Consider the following 19820-nt stretch of genomic DNA (forward strand, 5'->3'; position numbering starts at 1 on the left):
CCCTGCGTATCTATCTTTTCTCCCCACAGACACTGTGCTGTTTGTGCAGACTTGGAGCCCTTCCTCTTTGCCCTGCAACAGTCTTAAGGTTTCAAGAGTAGCATCGGACCTTTCCAGGTATGAGGAAGTCATGTCCTTGGTGCTGGAGACTGAACTCAGGCCCTTGGGTGTTCTGTTTCCGAGCTCCACTCCAGCTGCACGTGGAAAAGTTTAATCCTTTGATTTTATTAATATAAATATTAATTCTGTATATTAGTTCTATGATGTGTATAGGTATTTTGCCTGCATGTATGTCTGTGCACTGCATGCATGCAAAGGTCAGAAAGGGGCTGTAGATCCTTTAGAACTAGTGTTACGGTGCTTGTGAGCCACCATGTGGTTGCTGGGAATTGAACTCAGGACCTCTGGGAGAGCATTCAGTGCTCTTAACCGCTGAGCCATCTCTCTCCAGCTCCTAATGTTCCTGGTCCCATATAAGGGAGAAGGTCATCCCAGGGCCTCCTGCTCAGATCAGGACCAGGACCATTTAGACTTATCCTACACCCGAATCGCCTGACTTTTCTTCTCATGAGGAGCACAGATGCATGCTGCCACATCAGAGTTTATGTAGGTTCTAGGGGTCAGAGCAGGTCCCCATGCTTGCGTGGCAACTACTTCACACGCTGGCTTGCCCCCCAAGCCTCTAACTTACTGTCAAATATCATCCAATTTTTTTTTTTTTTTTTTAATTTTTTTTTTAAGTTTTATTTTATGCATGTGAGTACATTGTAGCTATTTTCAGATACACCAGAAGAGGGCATCAGATCCCATTACAGATGGTCATGAGCCACCATGTGGTTGCTGGGAATTGAACTCAGGACCTCTGGAAGAGCAGTAAGTGCTCTTAACCACTGAGCCATCTCTCCAGCCCTATCATCCAGTTTTTAATTTTCCTTTCACATGCATTGGTGTTTTGCTTGCGTGTATGTCTTTGTGAGGGTTTGGGATCCCCTAAAACTGGAGTTACAGACACCCATGATCTGCCACGTGGGAGCTGGGAATTGAACCTAGGCCCTCCTGAAGAGCAGCCAGTGCTCTTGGCTGCTGAACTGTCTCTCCAGCCCGTGTTGAAATTTTAATATAATATTTTCCATTTATTCTTTGAGAATTTCATGTATGTGTACAAGGGGTTTTGATTACATCATTGCTCATTCCCTGTCTCCAAGTTCCCCCGTACCCCATACTTTTTCCAACATGTCTCCCTCCTGACTTCATGCGCTCCTTCTCCCTGTCCCTTTCTTCTTCATAACCTGCTGAGTCCTGTTACTGTCAGCCATATGCACATAAGGATGAGGTCACTTGTTGGATAGTGGACAACTTACTGGGGCCACAACTACAGAGGAAAATGACCCTTCCTCCTCCAGTAGTCATCAACTTGTCAGTGTCTCCTCGGCTAAGATTGGGCGTCTTGAGCCTCTCCCCAGCCATCCTGAGTTTGACCAGCTCGGTTCTGTGCTTTTCTCGGTTGGGTTAGCACAGCTGCTGAGCGTTTTCCAGTCAGCCTTCCATTTCGTGTCAGAAGTCATCTGACTCCATCCCCATCCACACAGCATCCACAGGGTGTCTCTCTGCAGCCCTGGCTGTCCTGGAACTCACTCTGTAGACCAGGCTGGGCTCACACTCAGAGATCTCCTGCCTCCATTTTCAAAATGCAAGTGAAGTTGTTCCTCCCCCAGAAGAGGACAGAAAGTCGAGGCACAGTCCAATTCAGTGGTACTGGTCCGTATTTCTAAGGGGTGGCATTTGCACCTTGGCAGTTAAGGTCTCTGCAGAGTCAGAGCAAAAGCTGCGTAAGTTGGAGGTAGAGGCTGGATGCAGGGGAGGCTGCAGAAACTCCGAGGTTGCCTTCGTTCTTGCTTTGCGGTTTTGCTCTTGTTTTATTGGTGCTGGAGACTAAGCCAGGGGGCTTGTCCATTGCTAATGTGAACCACCGAGCTGTACCAGCTTCACCCTATTACTTCTTTCCTTCTGTGTGTGTGTGTGTGTGTGTGTGTAACATGCTCCTATGTGCATGCATCCATGTATATATACATGCGTATGCACATGAGTATAGAGGCCAGAGGTTGATGTCAAATATTCTCCTCAGTCACTTTCCACAACATCGTTATTGTTATATTAAGACAGAGTCTCACTGTGTAGTCTTAGGTGGCCCAGGAACTCTTTATGCAGACCAGGCTGGCATGGAACTTACTGAGATCTGCCTGCTTCTTCACCTCAAGCGATGTGACTGAAGACACGTGCCTCTGAGTTCGGCTGCCGCTTTAGTTTTCGAGACAGAGTCTTGCTGAACCTGGAGCCTGAGAGTAGCAAGCCTCGGGAATCCCTGTCTTATCCTCCCCACACGGGAGCTACAGGCACGAGATGCTGCAGTTGGCTTTCCCTCCTTCCATCCCTTCCTTCATTCCTTTTCTTGTCCTCAGTGTTGGAGACTGACCACAATACCTTGTAGACAAGGACTCTACCGCTGAGCTGTAGCCCCGCCCCCTTGGTGTCAAGACCGAGTGTCACAGTTTTGGAGAAGAGATGGGGTCATACATTGCTCAGTGCCCACCCCACCCCCACGCCCCATGCAGTGCTTTTAACGCACACCGCATCCTGTTGGCCAGCACCCAGCTTTTCAGAGCATCATCTCTGATGGGATCAAAATGGTAGCCCGATCACTTGGCCTTTTTCCACACTCCGCCAGACGTTCTGGTATTTTAACATATTTGGAAATTATCTGCTCCTGAGTTCCAGTTGCAGTCAAGGAGAAAAATACATTTCAGAGCTGCTCCCCACCCCCGCCCCTCGCACCCACAGGTGCCTGTGCAAACACTTTAAATCCAGAATCTGGTAACTGCATCCAGGTCAATGAATTCAGCCAACTTCAACAGTGTATTCCTTTGAAGTCATTATTCATTCCTAGGTCTGTGCCTAGGTTGTTTAGTGAAATCTGACAAACCCTTTCTTTCCTTCTGTGTGGGTTTAGAAAGTTAGCACCTTGGAAAACGTTCTGTGGCTGTGAGTATGGTCCAGTGGTGCTGGCGTGGTGAGGGAGGTCTGAGGAAGCTTGCTTGCTAGGCACCCGCTACGGGTGAGCATCTCAGGTCAGGAGCCACACAGCTGTCTAGAAAGGCAAGTTAGGAATGGCAGCCTGCCCTTGTCTTAGCCTATGGGGCTCTTCTGATTCAAGTCTCCACATTCCAGTGCACGGCCCCCATGGGCCGGTAGCCATATCATAATGCAAAATGCATTCAGTCCCACTTCAAGAGTCCTCGTGGTCTTTCTGTCTCAACTCTGTTTGAACTCCAGTCTTCCGAGACTCAAGGCAAAGCATCTACTTCAACACACAGCCGCACATTACCATTTCAGAAGGGAGGAAGGGGAGCTTACTGAGGAAACGCTGGACCAAAGCGAGTCTGAAACCCAGCAGGGCAAACTCCCCATTCTGCATCTCCACGTCTAATGTCTCTCTTCAGATCTCCAACTCCTTTCAGCTCCGTTGACTGCAGCACACTTCTTTCTCCTGGGCTGGTTCCACATCCAGTCTGCAGCTTGCTTCAGCAGGTAGCCCACGACTCTGGCCTCTCAACATGTTAGGATCTCCAAGGCAACGCAGGCTTCACTTTCATAGCTTCACACAATGGCCTCTCTGAGACTCCATGGAGGTCACCCTGACACGTGCCTGACCTTGGTGGCTTTCCTTAGCCAAGGAGGGAGATTCCACAACCCCTTTCTTGTATCCTTGACTCTAAAGCCAGAACCATGTGGCTGACACTGCCAAGGCCGGCTGCTTGCTGGGCCTGGAACACGCCCCATCCAATACATTTTGACCAGCTTTCTCCTGCTTGAAGGTTTCCTTCACTGCATACGCTTTCCTTTACTTCCGTCTCACAAATTGGAACTTAGCTGGATGAGGTCTTGCCCTGAAGTTGACAATCCCTTTATTCCATTCAGCCTCCGGCTTTTTTTTTTTTTTTTTTTTTTTTTCCCGGAGCTGGGGACTGAACACAGGGCCTTGCGATTGCTAGGCAAGCGCTCTACCCCTGAGCTAAATCCCCAACCCCCTCTCTCTCTTTTTTTAAAAGATTTATTTTAAATCCCTCTCTCTCTCTCTCTCTCTCTCTCTCTCTCTCTCTCTCTGTCTTCAGACACACGAGAAGAGGGCATCAGATCTCATTACAGATGGTTGTGAGCCACCATGTGGTTGCTGGGATTTGAACTCAGGACTTAACCACTGAGCCACCTCTCCAGCCCGTTCCTTCTCTCCTTAAGCTGTGTTTTTGTATTTGTCCTGTCCAACTTGCTCCTTTTCAGTATAGAACTGCAGAAGAGTGATTACTGATGACCACAGTTCTTAGGGGTATCTTCGGACAAAGTCAATACTAGGCTATCTTTGAAATCTCGGCCAATGCCCTAATCTGAAACTCTTCGATTTGGCCTCAGGCAGATTTTTAGGACAAGGGAAAAAGGAGTCACATTCTCTGCCAACATAAGGCTAGGCCATTCACTAACACACTCCCTGTCTGAACCTTCCGGAGCCAGCCGATGATTTACATTGCCCTCAGCTCCATTGGCCTTCATGGCCTTACTAGTATGGCTGACTAAGGCCTGCTTAAAGCCTCCAACCACGTTCCTAATCCAAAATCCCAAAGTCACAAGTAACCAGGTCAGGGCTGTCACCGCAGTATCCAGCTGCCCGGCACCGACTTCTGTCTTAGTCACTCTTTCATTGCTGTGAGAGAAATTGAATCGGGGACTTCCAGTTTCAGAGGTTTAGTCCGTTACCATGGTGGCGGGGAGCATGGCTCCGCTCGTGTTGGTGGAGCAGTAGTTAAGAGCTTCCTCCTGATGTGCAGACCCAGAGAGACAGACAGACAGACGGACAGACAGACAGGCAGCCTGGTGTGGGCTTTTTTTTTTTTTTTTTTTTTTTAAAGATTTATTTATTTATTATATATAAGTACACTGTAGCTGTCTTCAGACACACCAGAAGAGGGCATCAGATCTCTTTACAGATGGTTGTGAGCCACCATGTGGTTGCTGGGAATTGAACTCATGACCTCTGGAAGAGCAGTCGGGTGCTCTTAACCGCTGAGCCATCTCTCCAGCCCCTGGTGTGGGCTTTTAAAACCTTAGAACCCACCCCCAGTGACAACCTTTGTCCAACAAGGTCACCTCTCCTAATTCTTTCAATTCCCTCCAAATAGTTCCTGGAGAGGAAACATTCAAATGTTTCTGCGGGACATTGCTTACTCACAGCACCCCTATGTTTCAGATAGAGTGTAGAAGTAGAGCTCATCACACACGCACGCACACACACACACATGCGCGCACACACACACCAGAGTCTTGCACTTGGGAGGCTGAGGCAGAAGGATCCTGGGTGTGAGGCCCACCTGAGTTCTGACTGGGGTGAGGGTGGGACGGAAAAGGGAAGAGGAATGGAAGAAGGAGGAAGATAACAGTCCCAGTGAAGAGAGGCTCTTTTCCTGGTATGTGGGGAGCTCAGGGCACTTCAGAGGTACAAGGTTCTCCGATGGTCTGAATCTGTTCCAGAGCTCTCATTCCAAGTGCCCAGGTCCTTCTCCTTCATCAATGGTTCTTACAGAAGAAATTTGGTCAAGGCGTGAAATAACTTCTGTTGTAACTTTGAAAGCCATGCATACTTCGTGATTGGTTGTTCCGGAGGTCCCCACCTCAAGCTGTAGGAAAAAACTCCCTTAGGGCAATAGTTCTCTGAGAGTCTGAGGCCTGGAGCCTATCCTTTCCCCTCTTAGGCGCTCCATCGCCGTTGTCATGGTTACTGCAGTGAGCAGCCTCAACTTCAATATGCAGATGCAGGTGAGGAGAGAGCCTCCGAGCCACCACCTGACACCTGAGCCACCACCTGACACCCGTCTCCACAGTTCACTTTTTCATTGGCACGGAAATCTTTTCCACCACAAACAGCTGGAAAATGAACCCCTAGATTCTGATATGGAGGGTTTATTTCCTGGGCTCTTGTCTGTCAACCAAGATGATATCCTATGCAGAGATCAGAAGCTGTTCTTTATGTTCCAGACAGATCATTTATTTCAGGGACATAAGAGAGTGATCAACCTGCAAACTCATTATTAGTTCTCTCTGGAAATCCTGTTGCCCAGTTTATGGCGGGGGTTTACGAAAGTGTGTGCACCCCTAAACTCACGCTTAATCCTGTCTTGCAGTTCTGCCTGCTCCCCAAGGATCTGAGCTGTGGGCTGGCGTGTTTGCACTAGGTGACAAGTGTAGTCACTCCTGTGTGAATGGAGCTGGGCTCATCCCTCTCAGCTTCTGTCGGCCCTACCGAGTGTCAGAGGCAGTGCCTGGGAAGATATTGTCCACTTTACTTTTAACGTGAAGTGTCTTCCTGCTCCCCAGGAGCCCCCAGGTAGAGCCTGTTTAAAGAACTTGCTCATGGCAACTCTGACCAACACAGATACCCACTTTCAACTCCTACCAACTGCCCCGAAAGCAATTTTTACTGAAACTTAAACAAAAATTTTCCTGATGGAAAAATTAACTTAAAAATAATTTAATTTTCTGTGAGCCAGGCAGTGGTGGTACAATGCCTTTCATCTCAGCGCTCTGGAAGCAAATGCAGGTGGATCTCTGAGTTGGAGGCTAGCCTGGTCTACAGAGTGAGTTCCAGGTCAGGATAGTTTCTCTACACAGAGAAACTCCATCTTGGAAAAACAAGCAATAAACAGAACAAAAGAATTGTAAGGGGTTGGGGATTTAGCTCAGTGGTAGAGCGCTTGCCTAGCAAGCGCAAGGCCCTGAGTTCGGTCCCCAGCTCCGAAAAAAAGAAACATGAAAAACAAAAAACAAAACAAAAAAAATTGTAAAAAATTGAAGAGTACACTGAATGTCTTGCCCTCCTCCATTCCTTAGGACTTCAGCATTTTCCCAACACCACCCTTCTTTTCATTACTAGACATGGCAAGAAATAATTTCACTCGACTGCTATTAAATCATTTGTGCTTATACCACTGACCCTAAACTGTCTCATTTTATGGTTTTTGTTTTGTTTTTTAAGATTTATTTATTTCATGTATGTGAATACACTATTGCTGTCTTCAGACACACCAGAAGAGGGCACCAGATCCCATTACAGATGGTTGTGAGGCACCATGTGGTCGCTGGGAATTGAACTCAAGACCTCTGGAAGAACAGCCAGTGCTCTTAACCACTGAACCATCTCTCCAGCTCCTGTTTGTTTGTTTGTTTGATAGGCCATGGCCTAGCCTGAGTGAAGGGGAAGGGTAAGAGAGACGAAAGGTCGAGCTCAGGAGGCCAGGGGGGAGGATGCTACCAGCCACAGTAAAAATGAGCTGCTCTCAGGGCTGGAGAGATGGCTCAGCGGTTAAGAGCACTGACTGCTCTTCCAGAGGTCCTGAGTTCAATTCCCAGCAACCACATGGTGGCTCACAACCATCTGTAATGGGATCTGATGCCCTTTTCTGGTGTGTCTGAAGACAGCTACGGTGTACTCACATATATAAAATAAGTAAAAACATCTTAAGAGAAAAGAGTGGGCAGCTTTCCTAGGCAGCGTGGAAGTGCAAGCCTAGAGGCCCTGCACTCGGGAGACTGAGTGCCATCCAAAATGAAGACACTGTCAGGTCCATTGCTACAGGATTTCAGTGTCAGCTACACTGTCATTTCCATACGATGCACTGCTTGCTTCTGTGGTCTTTGTGCACCAGGCACGTCTTTCTAAGTTTGAGCATCAGACCTTGACAAATAGTTCCAGTCATCATGTAGTGACGACTAGAATTTTACATCAGAAATAGAGGTAGGAATAGGGTAGCCTGGAACCCTCTCCTGCCGGGTTTGTGTGTGTGGGAGTGTGCACATGTGGGTTGGGGTTGTTTTATTTTGTCTGTTGTTTCTGTTTTGGTTGGTTTTTGCAACACGGGGCCTTCCCCCATAAGTTCAGCTGGTATTTTGCCATGTGACTATATCCTTCTCCTCACTTCTTATTTTGAGACAGAATCTTGCAAATTTTCCGGGCTGACCTCGAACCTCTGTAGCTCAAGCAGGCCTTGAGCTTGTAATCCTCATGCCTTAGCCTTCTGAGTAGCAGGGACTGTAGGCTAGCGGTAGCCGCTCCTGTGGGGCCCGCTGTTTTCTGTGTCTTGGGAACTATTTTATAAGAAGAAAAGAGGGTTAGCTGGGAAACCGATCTTTCTGATTCGTACTTTCACCGGCAAGTTGCAGGCTTGTTTCTTAGGTTCTCTCCGGTACCCACGTATGTCCTTACCCCCTTTAGGTCCTCTCCGCTACCCACGTGAGTCCTTCCCCCGCAAAATGGAGATCTCCTCGCACCAGTCCCACCTCCTGGAGCAACTGAACGAGCAGCGCAGGCAAGACGTGTTTTGTGACTGCAGTATTCTAGTCGAAGGCAAGGTCTTCAAGGCGCATCGGAATGTATTGTTCGCGAGCAGTGGCTACTTTAAAATGCTGCTTTCTCAGAACTCCAAGGAGACAAGTCAGCCAACCACAGCCACGTTTCAGACCTTCTCCCCCGACACCTTCACGGTCATCCTGGACTTCGTCTATTCCGGCAAACTCTCCCTTACGGGACAGAATGTGATAGAAGTGATGTCCGCCGCGAGCTTCCTTCAGATGACTGACGTCATCAGCGTGTGCAAGACTTTCATTAAGTCCTCCTTGGATATTAGTGAGAAGGAGAAAGATCGCTACTTCAGCCTCTCGGATAAGGACACTGGCTCTAATGGAGTAGAGCGTCCCTCTGTTTATAGCAGCAGCTGGCAGGAAGATGGCGGGTCTCCCCGCTCTCACCTGAGCCCAGACCAAGGACCAGCCATAGTGAGTGGAAAGCCATGGAACAAGTACAGTTACCACCCAGCCTCCCAGAGGAGTCCTCAGCCACCATTGGCCAAGCATGAGCAAAGGAAGGACCCCATTAAGAAGACCAAGCACTTGAGATTGCCACCACCATCTGAAGTTGTTCATTTCAAGTCGGGCAAAGGAGACGCTCGGACATCCGATTCCAGCCACCATGTTCCCCAGTCTGAAGAGCAGGTCCAGGTGGATGCTGAAGTGGATCCTGTTTCTGCTGGCTACCCGTACAGCCAAGGGCCTGAGGTCGCCTCCAGGAGCTTTCCAGGTACCCCAGAGAGACTAAGTCTCTCAAGTCCCAAAGGCCCCTCATTTTAGGTGCCACAGCAGTTTTAAAGAGATTTTTACATTATTCGTGTGTGTGTGTGTGTGTGTGTGTGTGTGTGTGTGTGTGTGTGTCTGTGTGTCTGTGTGTGTGTGAGTGTGTCTGTGTGTCTGTGTCTGTGTCTGTGTTTGAGCATGTCTGTATGGGTGACACCCACAGGCTAGCCAAGTGTATTGGATGTTCTGGACTTGGAATTACAGATGTAAGCTACCGGATGTGGGCACTGTGAACCATTCTAGGTCCATTAGAAAAGCAGCCGTTGCTCTTCCTGAGACCTCCAGCCTCTTACGATTTTTTTTAAGTCATATTTTTTACTTAAATTTATTTCATAGGGCCTGGAGAGATGGCTCAGCAGTTAAGAGCACCGATTGCTCTTCCAGAGGTCCTGAGTTCAATTCCCAGCAACCACATGGTGGCTCACAACCATCTGTAATGGGATCTGATGCCCTCTTCTGGTGTGTCTGAAGACAGCAACAGTGTACTCATGTACATAATATAAATAAATATTTTTTTAAAGATTTATTCATTTATTATATATAAGTACACTGTAGCTATCTTCAGATACATCAGAAAGAGGCATCAATCTTTTATAGATGGTTGTGAGCCACCATGTAATTACTGAGTTCATCTCTCCAGCTCTTAACCACCAGCCATCTCCAGCCCACTTAATTAATTTTTAAAAAATATTTAGGGCTGGAGAGATGGCTCAGCGGTTAAGAGCACCGACTGCTCTTCCAGAGGTCCTGAGTTCAATTCCCAGCAACCACATGGTGGCTCACAACCATCTGTAAAGAGATCCGATGCCCTCTTCTGGTATATCTGAAGACAGCTACAGTGTACTTATATATAATAAATGAATAAATCTTTAAAAAAAATTAATTAAGTAATTAATTAATTAAAAAATCTCTGTGAAGCAAGGTACACACTTTTAATCTCAGGACTTGGGGGTCAGAGGCAGGCTCATCTCTGTGAGTTTGAGGCCACCCAGGACTGCCTAGTAAGACACTGTCTCAAGCAAACAAAAACAAACAAAAATTCCTCTTTAAAAATTAATTTGCTTCATTTTCGGCTTCTGTGTGTGTGTGTGTGTGTGTGTGTGTGTGTGTGTGTGTGTGTGTGTGTGTGTGTGGTTTAATGTCTGGCACTACCTTTCCAAGTGTAAAACTCTAACGTGAAGGATTAGATTAAAGAGGGGAAGAGTGGAGGTCTGTGCAAACACGTTTTACTTCTGTGCCAGGGTTGCTCGGCAGTCCAGGGCGCTTAATTCAGGTCATCTGACTTTCCCTTCCCAAGTCTGGACCCAGCAACTCCCTTATGCTGACAGAGTCGTTGCCGTGCTCCCTGTGGTGATTTAACCCCACTGTCTCCTGACAGACGATCTGCCCAGGCTGCGGTTCAAGTGCCCGTACTGCACACATGTGGTGAAGCGGAAGGCGGACCTCAAGCGCCACCTGCGCTGCCACACAGGAGAGAGGCCCTACCCGTGCCAGGCCTGTGGGAAACGCTTCAGCAGGCTAGACCATCTCAGCAGCCACTTCCGCACGGTGTGTATGCAAGTCCTCGCCGTTTTGCTTCTAGTGAAACGTGAGCATTTATCTGCTCTCCTCTCTCTCTCTCTCTCTCTCTCTCTCTCTCTCTCTCTCTCTTTCTTTCTCCCTCTCCCTCCCTTTGTTTTTACCCACTTCTTGTGGTACTGGGGGACTGAACACTTCATCGTGCATGGTAAGCAAGGTCTCTACCCTTAGTTAGATCCCCAGCCCTGCTCTTATCTGCTTTAATAATCTAAGTGAGGCGTGAGAAGGGGGTTCACTCAGTAAAGTGTTTGCCACACAAAAGTGCGAACTTGAGTCAGGGTCCCAGCAACTACAGAAAAACATAGCATCATGATGACGATAATGATGATGATGATGAAAACATAGCATGATGATGATGAAGAAAACATAGCATGATGATGGTGGTGGTGGCGGTGGTGGTGGTGGTGATGATGATGATATGATGGTGATGATGATGGTGGTGGTGGTGATGATGATGACAGATGGTGATGATGGTGGTGGTGGTGATGATGATGACATGATGGTGATGATGGTGACGACAACATGATGATCATCCTAGTGTGGTGGCTTGCACATGTAATTATAGCTCTAGAAAGCAGAGGCAGGAGGCTCCTGGAACTCTAGCTCGTCTTGCTGAATCAGTGAGCTCCAGTTTAGTGAGAGATTTAAAAAAAAAAAAAAAAAAAAGGTCAGAGGGGCAAGGAGATGGTCAGTGGTTAGAGCACTGGTTTTTCTTGCAGAGGTCCCGGGCTTGGTTCCCAGCACACACACGGTGGTTCGCAGCCATCTGTGACTACAGTTACAGGTGATCTGACACCATCTTCTGTACTCTGGTGGGTACCAGGCTCACAGGCTGCACATACATACATGCAGGCAGAATGCTCATACATGAATAGATAAGTAAATAGTCTGGTTAAAATGACGTATGTAATATAATGGGCTACAGTAGAGGAGGATATTGAATGTCTACATGTATGTAGATATACAGACGTGTATACGTCCATGTAACAACCACAAAATTGTGAAAGGAAATCTCTTCACTCTACCATATAAGAACTCTTGGCCCAGTGAGATGCCCAGTCCTTGCCACCAAATGGTCTCAGCCTCAAGACCTGAGTTTGATTTCCAGAACCCAGAAGATCTCCAAAGCTGTGCTCGGGCTTTCACACGTCTGCACACATACACATTCATACACACACACATGTACACACATACACATTCACACACACAAACAACAATAATAATTCATAATAATAAATAAGGATTTTTAAAAAAAATTATTCCAGAAGTACTATTTTTGGTTTGTAAATAATGTATAGATTTATACATTAAGTTATATAAAAGTGGGGCTGGAGAGATGGCTCAGTGGTTAAGTGACTCACTGACTGCTCTTCCAGAGGCCCTGAGTTCAATTCCCAGCAACCACATGGTGGCTCACAACCATCTGTAGTGAGATCCGATGCCCTCTTCTGGTGTGTCTGAGGACAGTGACAGTGTACTCATATAGAATAAATAAGTAAATCTTTTTTTAAAAAAAGTTATATAAAAAGTTTCACCATGTGGCTCAGTGGGTGAAGGCAGTTCTGTCACACCTGACAACTACGTTTAATCAGTGACTCACATGGTGAAAAGAGAGAACCAGTTCTTGAAAGTCGTCCTCTGGCCTTCGCATGTGCCCTGTGACACACAGGTGCACACAGACACACACTGAATACCAGGTAAATACAGTCCCTGGTCTAGAACTCACAGAGGTGCGGCTATCTCTGCTTCCAGGATTAAAGGGTCACATCATCACACCCTGCATATACACAGCTAGATAATTATTCTCCTTCAAGACCCTGAAGTAGGAGACTCTCTTTTGGTGCTAAGTCTTTATATTTCCATGTTAGTTCATCAAATCTCAAATGGTTTGATATATTTCTCTGCTAGGAGACAACAGTTATCCTGTACAAATATTTTAAGCGTCAGGGCAGAGTCACCATTTATCTGGATACTCGGCGTCTACTATTGATAGCTGAAGCCTGCTGAGCCCTCTGTCAGGGGCTGGGTCTGTCCTGTCCCTAGTATACCTCTGCTCTAGTCTGTGTCAGGCTCCCCTGGTCTCCCTAAGGAAAGGAGTATGAAGGCTGATAGACACTCCAGGTCAGGGACTATTGGGAAAGTGTCAGGGAATTTGCTGTTCAGTGCTCAATACCTCATGGTTTAATAAGGTTTAATGATGGACTGGGTATAGCTCGTGCCTCTAATCCCAGTGCTAAGGCAGGAGGATCGCCATGAGTTAGGGGGCAGCCTGGTCTACAGAGTAAATTCCAGACCAGCCTGAGCTACAGTGTAAGACCCTGTCTCAAAAACAATCCAGGGGTTGGGGATTTAGCCCAGTGGTAGAGCGCTTGCCTAGGAAGTGCAAGGCCCTGGGTTCGGTCCCCAGCTCCAAAAAAAAGAACCCCTCAAAAAAAATAAAAAACAATCCAAAAATGGGACCAGAGAGATGGCTCAGTTAGTAAAAGTCTTTGCTGGGCGATCGTAATGCCCTGAGTTAGAGGCAGCTGCAGGGGAGACCCTGCCTCAAACAAGAGGGAAGGTTAGAACTGACACCAGAGGTTGTATGCAATGACACATAAACATGTAGCCACACAGGAACACACACACACACACACACACACACACACACACACACACACACACACACACACACACACACATATATATATATATATATATATATATATATATATATATATATATATATATATATCAGAAGATGTGCCATTGAGGTGACTCATCAGGAAAAGGCTGCCAAGCCCCTGATGACCTGAGTTCATACCTCAGAAGCATATGGTGGAAGGAGAGAACCAATTCCTGAAATACCAAACTACTGAAAATTCTCCTTTGATCTCCACGTGCATGCTGTGGCACTCATGGACCCACACCTTCACCCATGCGCCCCCACCGTCATTCGTGCACCCACACCAGTCACCCATGCGTCACACGGTCACCCACGCATCATGTAAGCACCACTGACAGTAACAACCTTTTCAGATGGGCATAGAGGGGTACGCCTATAGTCTATTCATTTACTATATACCCTCACAAATTCTTCTATGCATTTTTTTTACAAAAATAAGACCAGACTGCGCATGTTCTTTTGCCTCCTGCCTTCCCACTGTAGTAACTCAATTCTCTAGCACTCAATTCCGTTCTGATTTCCCCATAGCCTCCCACCAATCCCTATTATAGCTGGTTTGTCTGAGCCAGAGTCAAGCTTGTCTTCATTGCTAAATCCCCGAAGTGTATTTTTTTTATGTTCTTAGAATACTTTATTGACACAGTTCTGGTTTTTTTTTTTTTTTTTTTTTCGGAGCTGGGGACCGAACCCAGGGCCTTAAGCTTCCTAGGTAAGCGCTCTACCGCTGAGCTAAATCCCCAGCCCTATTGACACAGTTCTGATTTTTTTTCCCTTAAATTATTTTTTCTCCATCTTTATTAACTTGAGTATTTCTTATTTACATTTCGATTGTTATTCCCCTTCCCGGTTTTGGGGCCAACATCCCCTAACCCCTCCTCCTCCCCTTCTCTATGGGTGTTGCCCTCCCCATCCTCCCCCCATTACCACCCTCCCCCAACAATCACGTTCACTGGGGGTTTAGTCTTGGCAGGACCGAGGGCTTCCCCTTCCACTGGTGCTCTTACTAGGCTATTCATTGCTACCTATGAAGTTGGAGCCCAGGGTCAGTCCATGTATAGTCTTTGGGTAGTGGCTTAGTCCCTGGAAGCTCTGGTTGGTTGGCACCGAAGTGTATTTTTAAACCAGTATAAACCCCCCTACACACACACACACACACACACACACACACACACACAGAGAGAGAGAGAGAGAGAGAGAGAGAGAGAGAGACACGTCCCTGCCTGAAATTTCATCGAAGTCTTTTTCAAATAAAGAACTTTGTCCAGAACACATCAAGGCCAATGTTGTATAGTTCATGGGTCACACTAGGAAACTAATTGAGGTCACACAGTGAACACTGTCGAAAGGATGGGGTATGGTGGTACCTCTTACACTCCACTTGGTGCGTCTTCGCTGGCCTGCTATCACACAGCCATTCATTTCCCCAAGAACTGTTTCTGTTAATGGTATTTTCACAGCAAAGAGTGAGTCTGAGGACCGCAAGATGACTCAGTGGGTGACATGCTGTGCCAACCCAAGCACTCACAGAAAGGGCCAGGAGTATATAGTCTTTAAATTTTCTTCTTAATTATGGGGAGAGGGGGGCATCAGTACCCACAGAGGCCAGAAGAGGGCGTCAGATTCCCTAGAGTTGTCACTAAGCCAGCTCAGTCAACAGGGTCTCCAGGCCCTCAATGGCACATTATATATAACATGACTCCAGCCGGTGCTGAGGCTGAAGCGACTTTATTTTTCCCCGTTCTGCTTTTATACCATTCTAAGTACAAGCAAAGAATAAGGTCAGTTCTAGGTCGAGGGACAAATAGAGCAATAAACAAAAGTACTCAAGGAACAAGCAAGGCAATAAACAGAGTCCCGTGGTATTCAGGGACTGATCAGGATGATCTAGATCCTGAGCCTACTTCCTTGTCCTGGCCCAATGTCAAATTTTTGCCAAATTCTAGAAAGGGCCCCAAGAGCCCTCCAGAACTGGAGGTACAGACAGTTGTCATTCGCCCACTGCGGGTGCTGAAAACTGAACTCAGATGCTGGGAACTTGGGAGAGCAGTGTTTGTACTGAGCCAGTCTCTCCAATCCCCATTTTTTTTTTTTCAAAATAAATCTTTTTAATTTTTGTCTGCATGTGTGGAAGTGTAGTGCATACTTTATGCCTGGTTCCTTCGTGAGCCAGGGAGGGTCCTGAGTCTCCTGAAACTGAACTTTAAGGTGGTCGAGATCCACCATGTGAGTTCTGGGAACTGAACCCAGGTCCTCTGCAAGAGCAGCCAGTGGTCTTAACCGCTGAGCCATCTTTCCTGCCCCCACCTAACTTTTTAACCAAAGCACCTCATGACCTCTTAACTCATGTGATCCTCACTTTCAGCCCCGTGAGTAGCGTCCACATCAGTCGTAAAGAAGGCAGGGATAACAATGGTCTGATGTGTGGAAGAACCACAGGGCTGGTTATTTAAACCAGCGTCCATTCTGGTGAGTCTGGTTCGCCTCTCTGGACAGTCCCCGTATCTGTTCATTATTTTGACTGACAGCTTGAAACAGGTCTATCATGTTTAAGTTTGCTCTGAGATACTTGGTTAATACTTGATAAAGATACGGACTGAACCAGGATTAGGGCACAAGCCCTCTCACCCCCAGTGTGGTCCACTTCCCATCTGAGCTTTAGTTAATAAAAATAGCCAGTAATCTTTGCAAAGATATTGATAAACTTATATTCAGGATTATATTTTTCCTCTAGTAAAATAATAATAATAAAAATAAGAAAAACATGAAGGGGGCTGGAGAGATGGCTCAGCAGTTAAGAGTACTGGCTTCTCTTCCAAATGACCCAGCACCCACATGGCAGCTCAAAACTATCTGTGGCGGGGTGGGGGATTTAGCTCAGCGGTAGACCGCTTGCCAAGCGAGCGCAAGGCCCTGGGTTCGGCCCCCAGCTCCGAAAAAAAAAAAAAAGAAAAAAAAAAAAAGTAAAAAAAAAACCTCTCTGTGGCTTCAGTTCCAGGGGATCTGACACCCACACATAGATAAACATGCAGGCAAAACAAAATGCATATAAAATAAAAAGTAAACAAGAACATTATTCTCTGATTTCCATATGTTCACCAAAGCATGCATATGACCCCTTTATGCACATTAATGATACTACTACTACTACTAATAATAATAATAATAATAAATAAAATTCTTTAAAATCTTTCAAACAGAACATGACACAGTATTTTGCAACTTTAACTCTGGGAAGGAATGGGTTAATGAATGTATGGAATTTTTTTTTTTTTGGTTCTTTTTTTTTTTTCTGGAGCTGGGGACCGAACCCAGGGCCTTGCGCTTCCTAGGCAAGCGCTCTACCACTGAGCTAAATCCCCAACCCCTTTTAGATTTTTTATTATTTAATTATTATTATATATAAGTACACTGTAGCTGTCTTCAGACACCAGAAGAGGGCATCAGATCCCATTACAGATGGTTATGAGCCACCATGTGGTTGCTGGCATTTGAACTCAGGACCTCTGGAAGAGCAGTCAGAGCTCTTAACCACTGAGCCATCTCTCCAGCCCGAATGTATGGAATTATTAAGTATGTAATAGTAAAAAAAAAAAAAAAAAAAAAAAAACCATTACAGCCATTTTTTAGAGAAAGCTGCTATCTGATGTGTCCATCGTGCGGGTTTATCACCGGCACTTGGAATAATTAGACGTCAACTTGGGTTTAATGCTTTGAGCATCTTAAGTATATGAACTGCTCCCTAAAATAGCAAGCTGACCCAGTTTTGAACGTTTATTTTTATCACTCTTTGAATCCCTGCACAGATTCACCAGGCATGCAAGCTCATCTGCAGGAAATGCAAACGCCACGTGACTGACCTCACAGGGCAAGTGGTGCAGGAAGGAACCAGGCGCTACAGACTGTGTAACGAGTGCCTCACAGAAGTGGGCATGGACAGCCTCCCTGCTGACCTGGAAACGGAGCAGCACCGCGTGTCCCCCGCCCATGGTGATAAGGATTGCCGGTGGCATCTGAGCGAAGAAGAGAACAGGTCCTATGTGGAGATTGTAGAGGACGGCTCTGCCGATCTGGTCATACAGCAGGTTGACGACAGTGAGGAAGAAGAAGAGAAAGAAATAAAACCCAACATTAGGTAGCCTGAAGTGCGACCTGTCAGAGCTGGCTGGCCTGCAGTTTACACAGGCATCGTGTGTCTCTCCTCGGGCAGAGCTCGGTTAATGGGTTTCTCCTGTGACTTAGAAGCAACCGGATGTAACTTGCATGCTTTCTGAATAGGCCGCTGTACCCATGCTGAACTTCGTTGCTGCACTGGAAAGACCTTGCTTGTGTTGGCATGATGGATGATCACCTACCCTTTCTCTTATTACAGATACCACTTTCTTTAAATATTGGGGAAAAAAATCTATTTAGCAAACTTTTTTGACTAAAATATTTTAAATAAATCTATCACAAAACTTTAAGACAGCCTTTTTTTTTTTTTTTACCTTTTTATTTGTTCGTTTTGTTGGGTTGTGCGCGTGCTAGGACACTTGTGGAAGTCAGAAGAAAATCTGTAGAAGCGTGGTGTGGAATTCAGGTCATTAGGCTTGCTGGGAGCCTTTCCCTTGCCTGTCAATAAACCCGGATACAACAATCTAAGCTGTTTTGAAAGCACACAGGTTATACTGAATCTCATAGGGAACCACATAAGGCTGCATTCAGGAATCCGTCCACCCAACCGCAGGACCTAGCATCAAGTCTGTGGGCTGGAGAGCTGCTCAGCAGTTAAGAGGACTGTCTGCTCTTCAGAGAATGAAATATTTGATCCCTCGCACTTATATGGCTGCTCTCAACCGCCTGTAACTCTGTATCTATGGGAGGATCAACACCTGCTCTGTCCTCCAAAGGCGCCAGGCACTGACGTGCAGACGTGCATACAGGCAAAACATCTGTCATACACATAACCTCTTAATCCCAGCATTTATGAGGCGTGTGTGTGTGTGTGGTGGGGGAGTGGCTCTGAGTTTGGAGGCCAGCCAGGGCTACACAGAGAAACCCTGTCTTGAAAACCCCCCAAAAAAAGAAAAAACAATTTTTTATAAGTCTGAAATAATTTATAACACAACTCCATTATTTTAAATGATTTAGGATTATGACTGAAAGCTAATGTGTCTGAAACAGTTAATAGGTAAATTTTGTTTTATTTTTTATGATTTATTTATTTGTTTATTATATATAAGTACACCGTAGCTGTCTTCAGACACACCAGAAGAGGGCACCAGATCTCATTACAGATGGTTGTGAGCCACCATGTGGTTGCTGGGATTTGAACTCAGGACCTCTGGAAGGGGAGTCAGTTCTGTTAACCACTGAGACATCTCTCCAGCCCTTGTTTTGATTTTTTTGAGACAGGGTTTTCCTGTATAGCCCTATCTGTTCTAGATTCTCTCTGTAGACCAGACTTTCCGCAAACTCAGAGATCCCCCTGCCTCTGCCTCCTGAGTGCTGGGATTAAAGATGTGTACTACCACCACCTGGCCATAGTTAAATTGTCATTGAATTAATTCTACTCTTGAGTGGCTGGAAAGGCAGCTCAGCAGTTAGGAGCGCTGCCTACTCTTTCAGAGGAGACAGATTGGTAACTCCGGTTCAGAGGACCCAATGTCTTCATCTTGTCTCTGTGAGCATCGCATGTATGTGGTAAGCAGACATAGTATGCAAGAACAAAACAGACCCCATGCCTGTACAAATCATCTAGCTAAAAAAATTAACTTTATGAGCTAATCTTGTTGCGGGGGGACAGGAGAATTAACTAGAGGTAATGCAGAGATGGTTCAGTAGAAAACGAGTGTTCGCCATGAAGATATAAGGCCCAATGTACCCATGTAAAAATTCAGACACGGCTGGTCCATACGTATCCCCCCAGTCCTCCTCGGGCACGTGGAGATGAGCAGATGTCTAGAAGTCCAGGTTCAGTGAAGAAGCCCATCTCAAGAACTGAGGCGGAGAATGGTAACCTCGCCCTGACCTTCAGCCTCCACATGCGCGTGCAGATGTGCATGTGTGCAATTCTACACACAAGTGGCACACACAAACTATGGCTCGGTTAGCCTGAAACTCTGAGTTTGGATTCCTGGAACCCATAAAAAAGCCAAGCATGTGCGTGGGTGAATGCATGTGGACCTGGAAGCTTCATGGGCTAGTCAGCCGAGCCAGAATGCTATGCTTCCAGCTCCGTAGAAACCCTTTTTTTTTTTTTTCAAGGCAAGGAGGTTGAGTTGGTGAGGAAGACTGGGCATCCTGCTCTGGCCTCCAAACACCTACATCACATCCATACCATACCAGCACAAATAGCACTGAGTTAAAAGCA

At 46.4% G+C, this 19820-nt stretch overlaps 1 protein-coding gene and 1 long non-coding RNA gene across 2 annotated transcripts; one reads left to right on the plus strand and one right to left on the minus strand.

The window, feature by feature from the left end:
- The first annotated feature begins 28 nt into the window (after positions 1-28).
- On the plus strand, positions 29-17931 carry Zbtb8a (zinc finger and BTB domain containing 8A). The gene is made up of 4 exons (XM_032897170.1): positions 29-117; positions 8315-9175; positions 10607-10776; positions 17275-17931. Exons 2-4 carry the CDS (start codon positions 8353-8355, stop codon positions 17605-17607), a joined length of 1326 nt encoding a protein of 441 aa, XP_032753061.1. The 5' UTR covers positions 29-117; positions 8315-8352; the 3' UTR covers positions 17608-17931.
- On the minus strand, positions 17229-18030 carry LOC116896163. Its single transcript, XR_004387317.1, has 2 exons — positions 17956-18030; positions 17229-17538 (listed from the first exon to the last, which is right to left on the minus strand). It is a non-coding gene; the product is annotated as an uncharacterized LOC116896163 (long non-coding RNA).
- Between the last annotated feature and the right edge of the window lie 1790 nt (positions 18031-19820).

Source organism: Rattus rattus, chromosome 1 (assembly GCF_011064425.1).
Source record: "Rattus rattus isolate New Zealand chromosome 1, Rrattus_CSIRO_v1, whole genome shotgun sequence".
Lineage (NCBI taxonomy): Eukaryota > Metazoa > Chordata > Mammalia > Rodentia > Muridae > Rattus > Rattus rattus.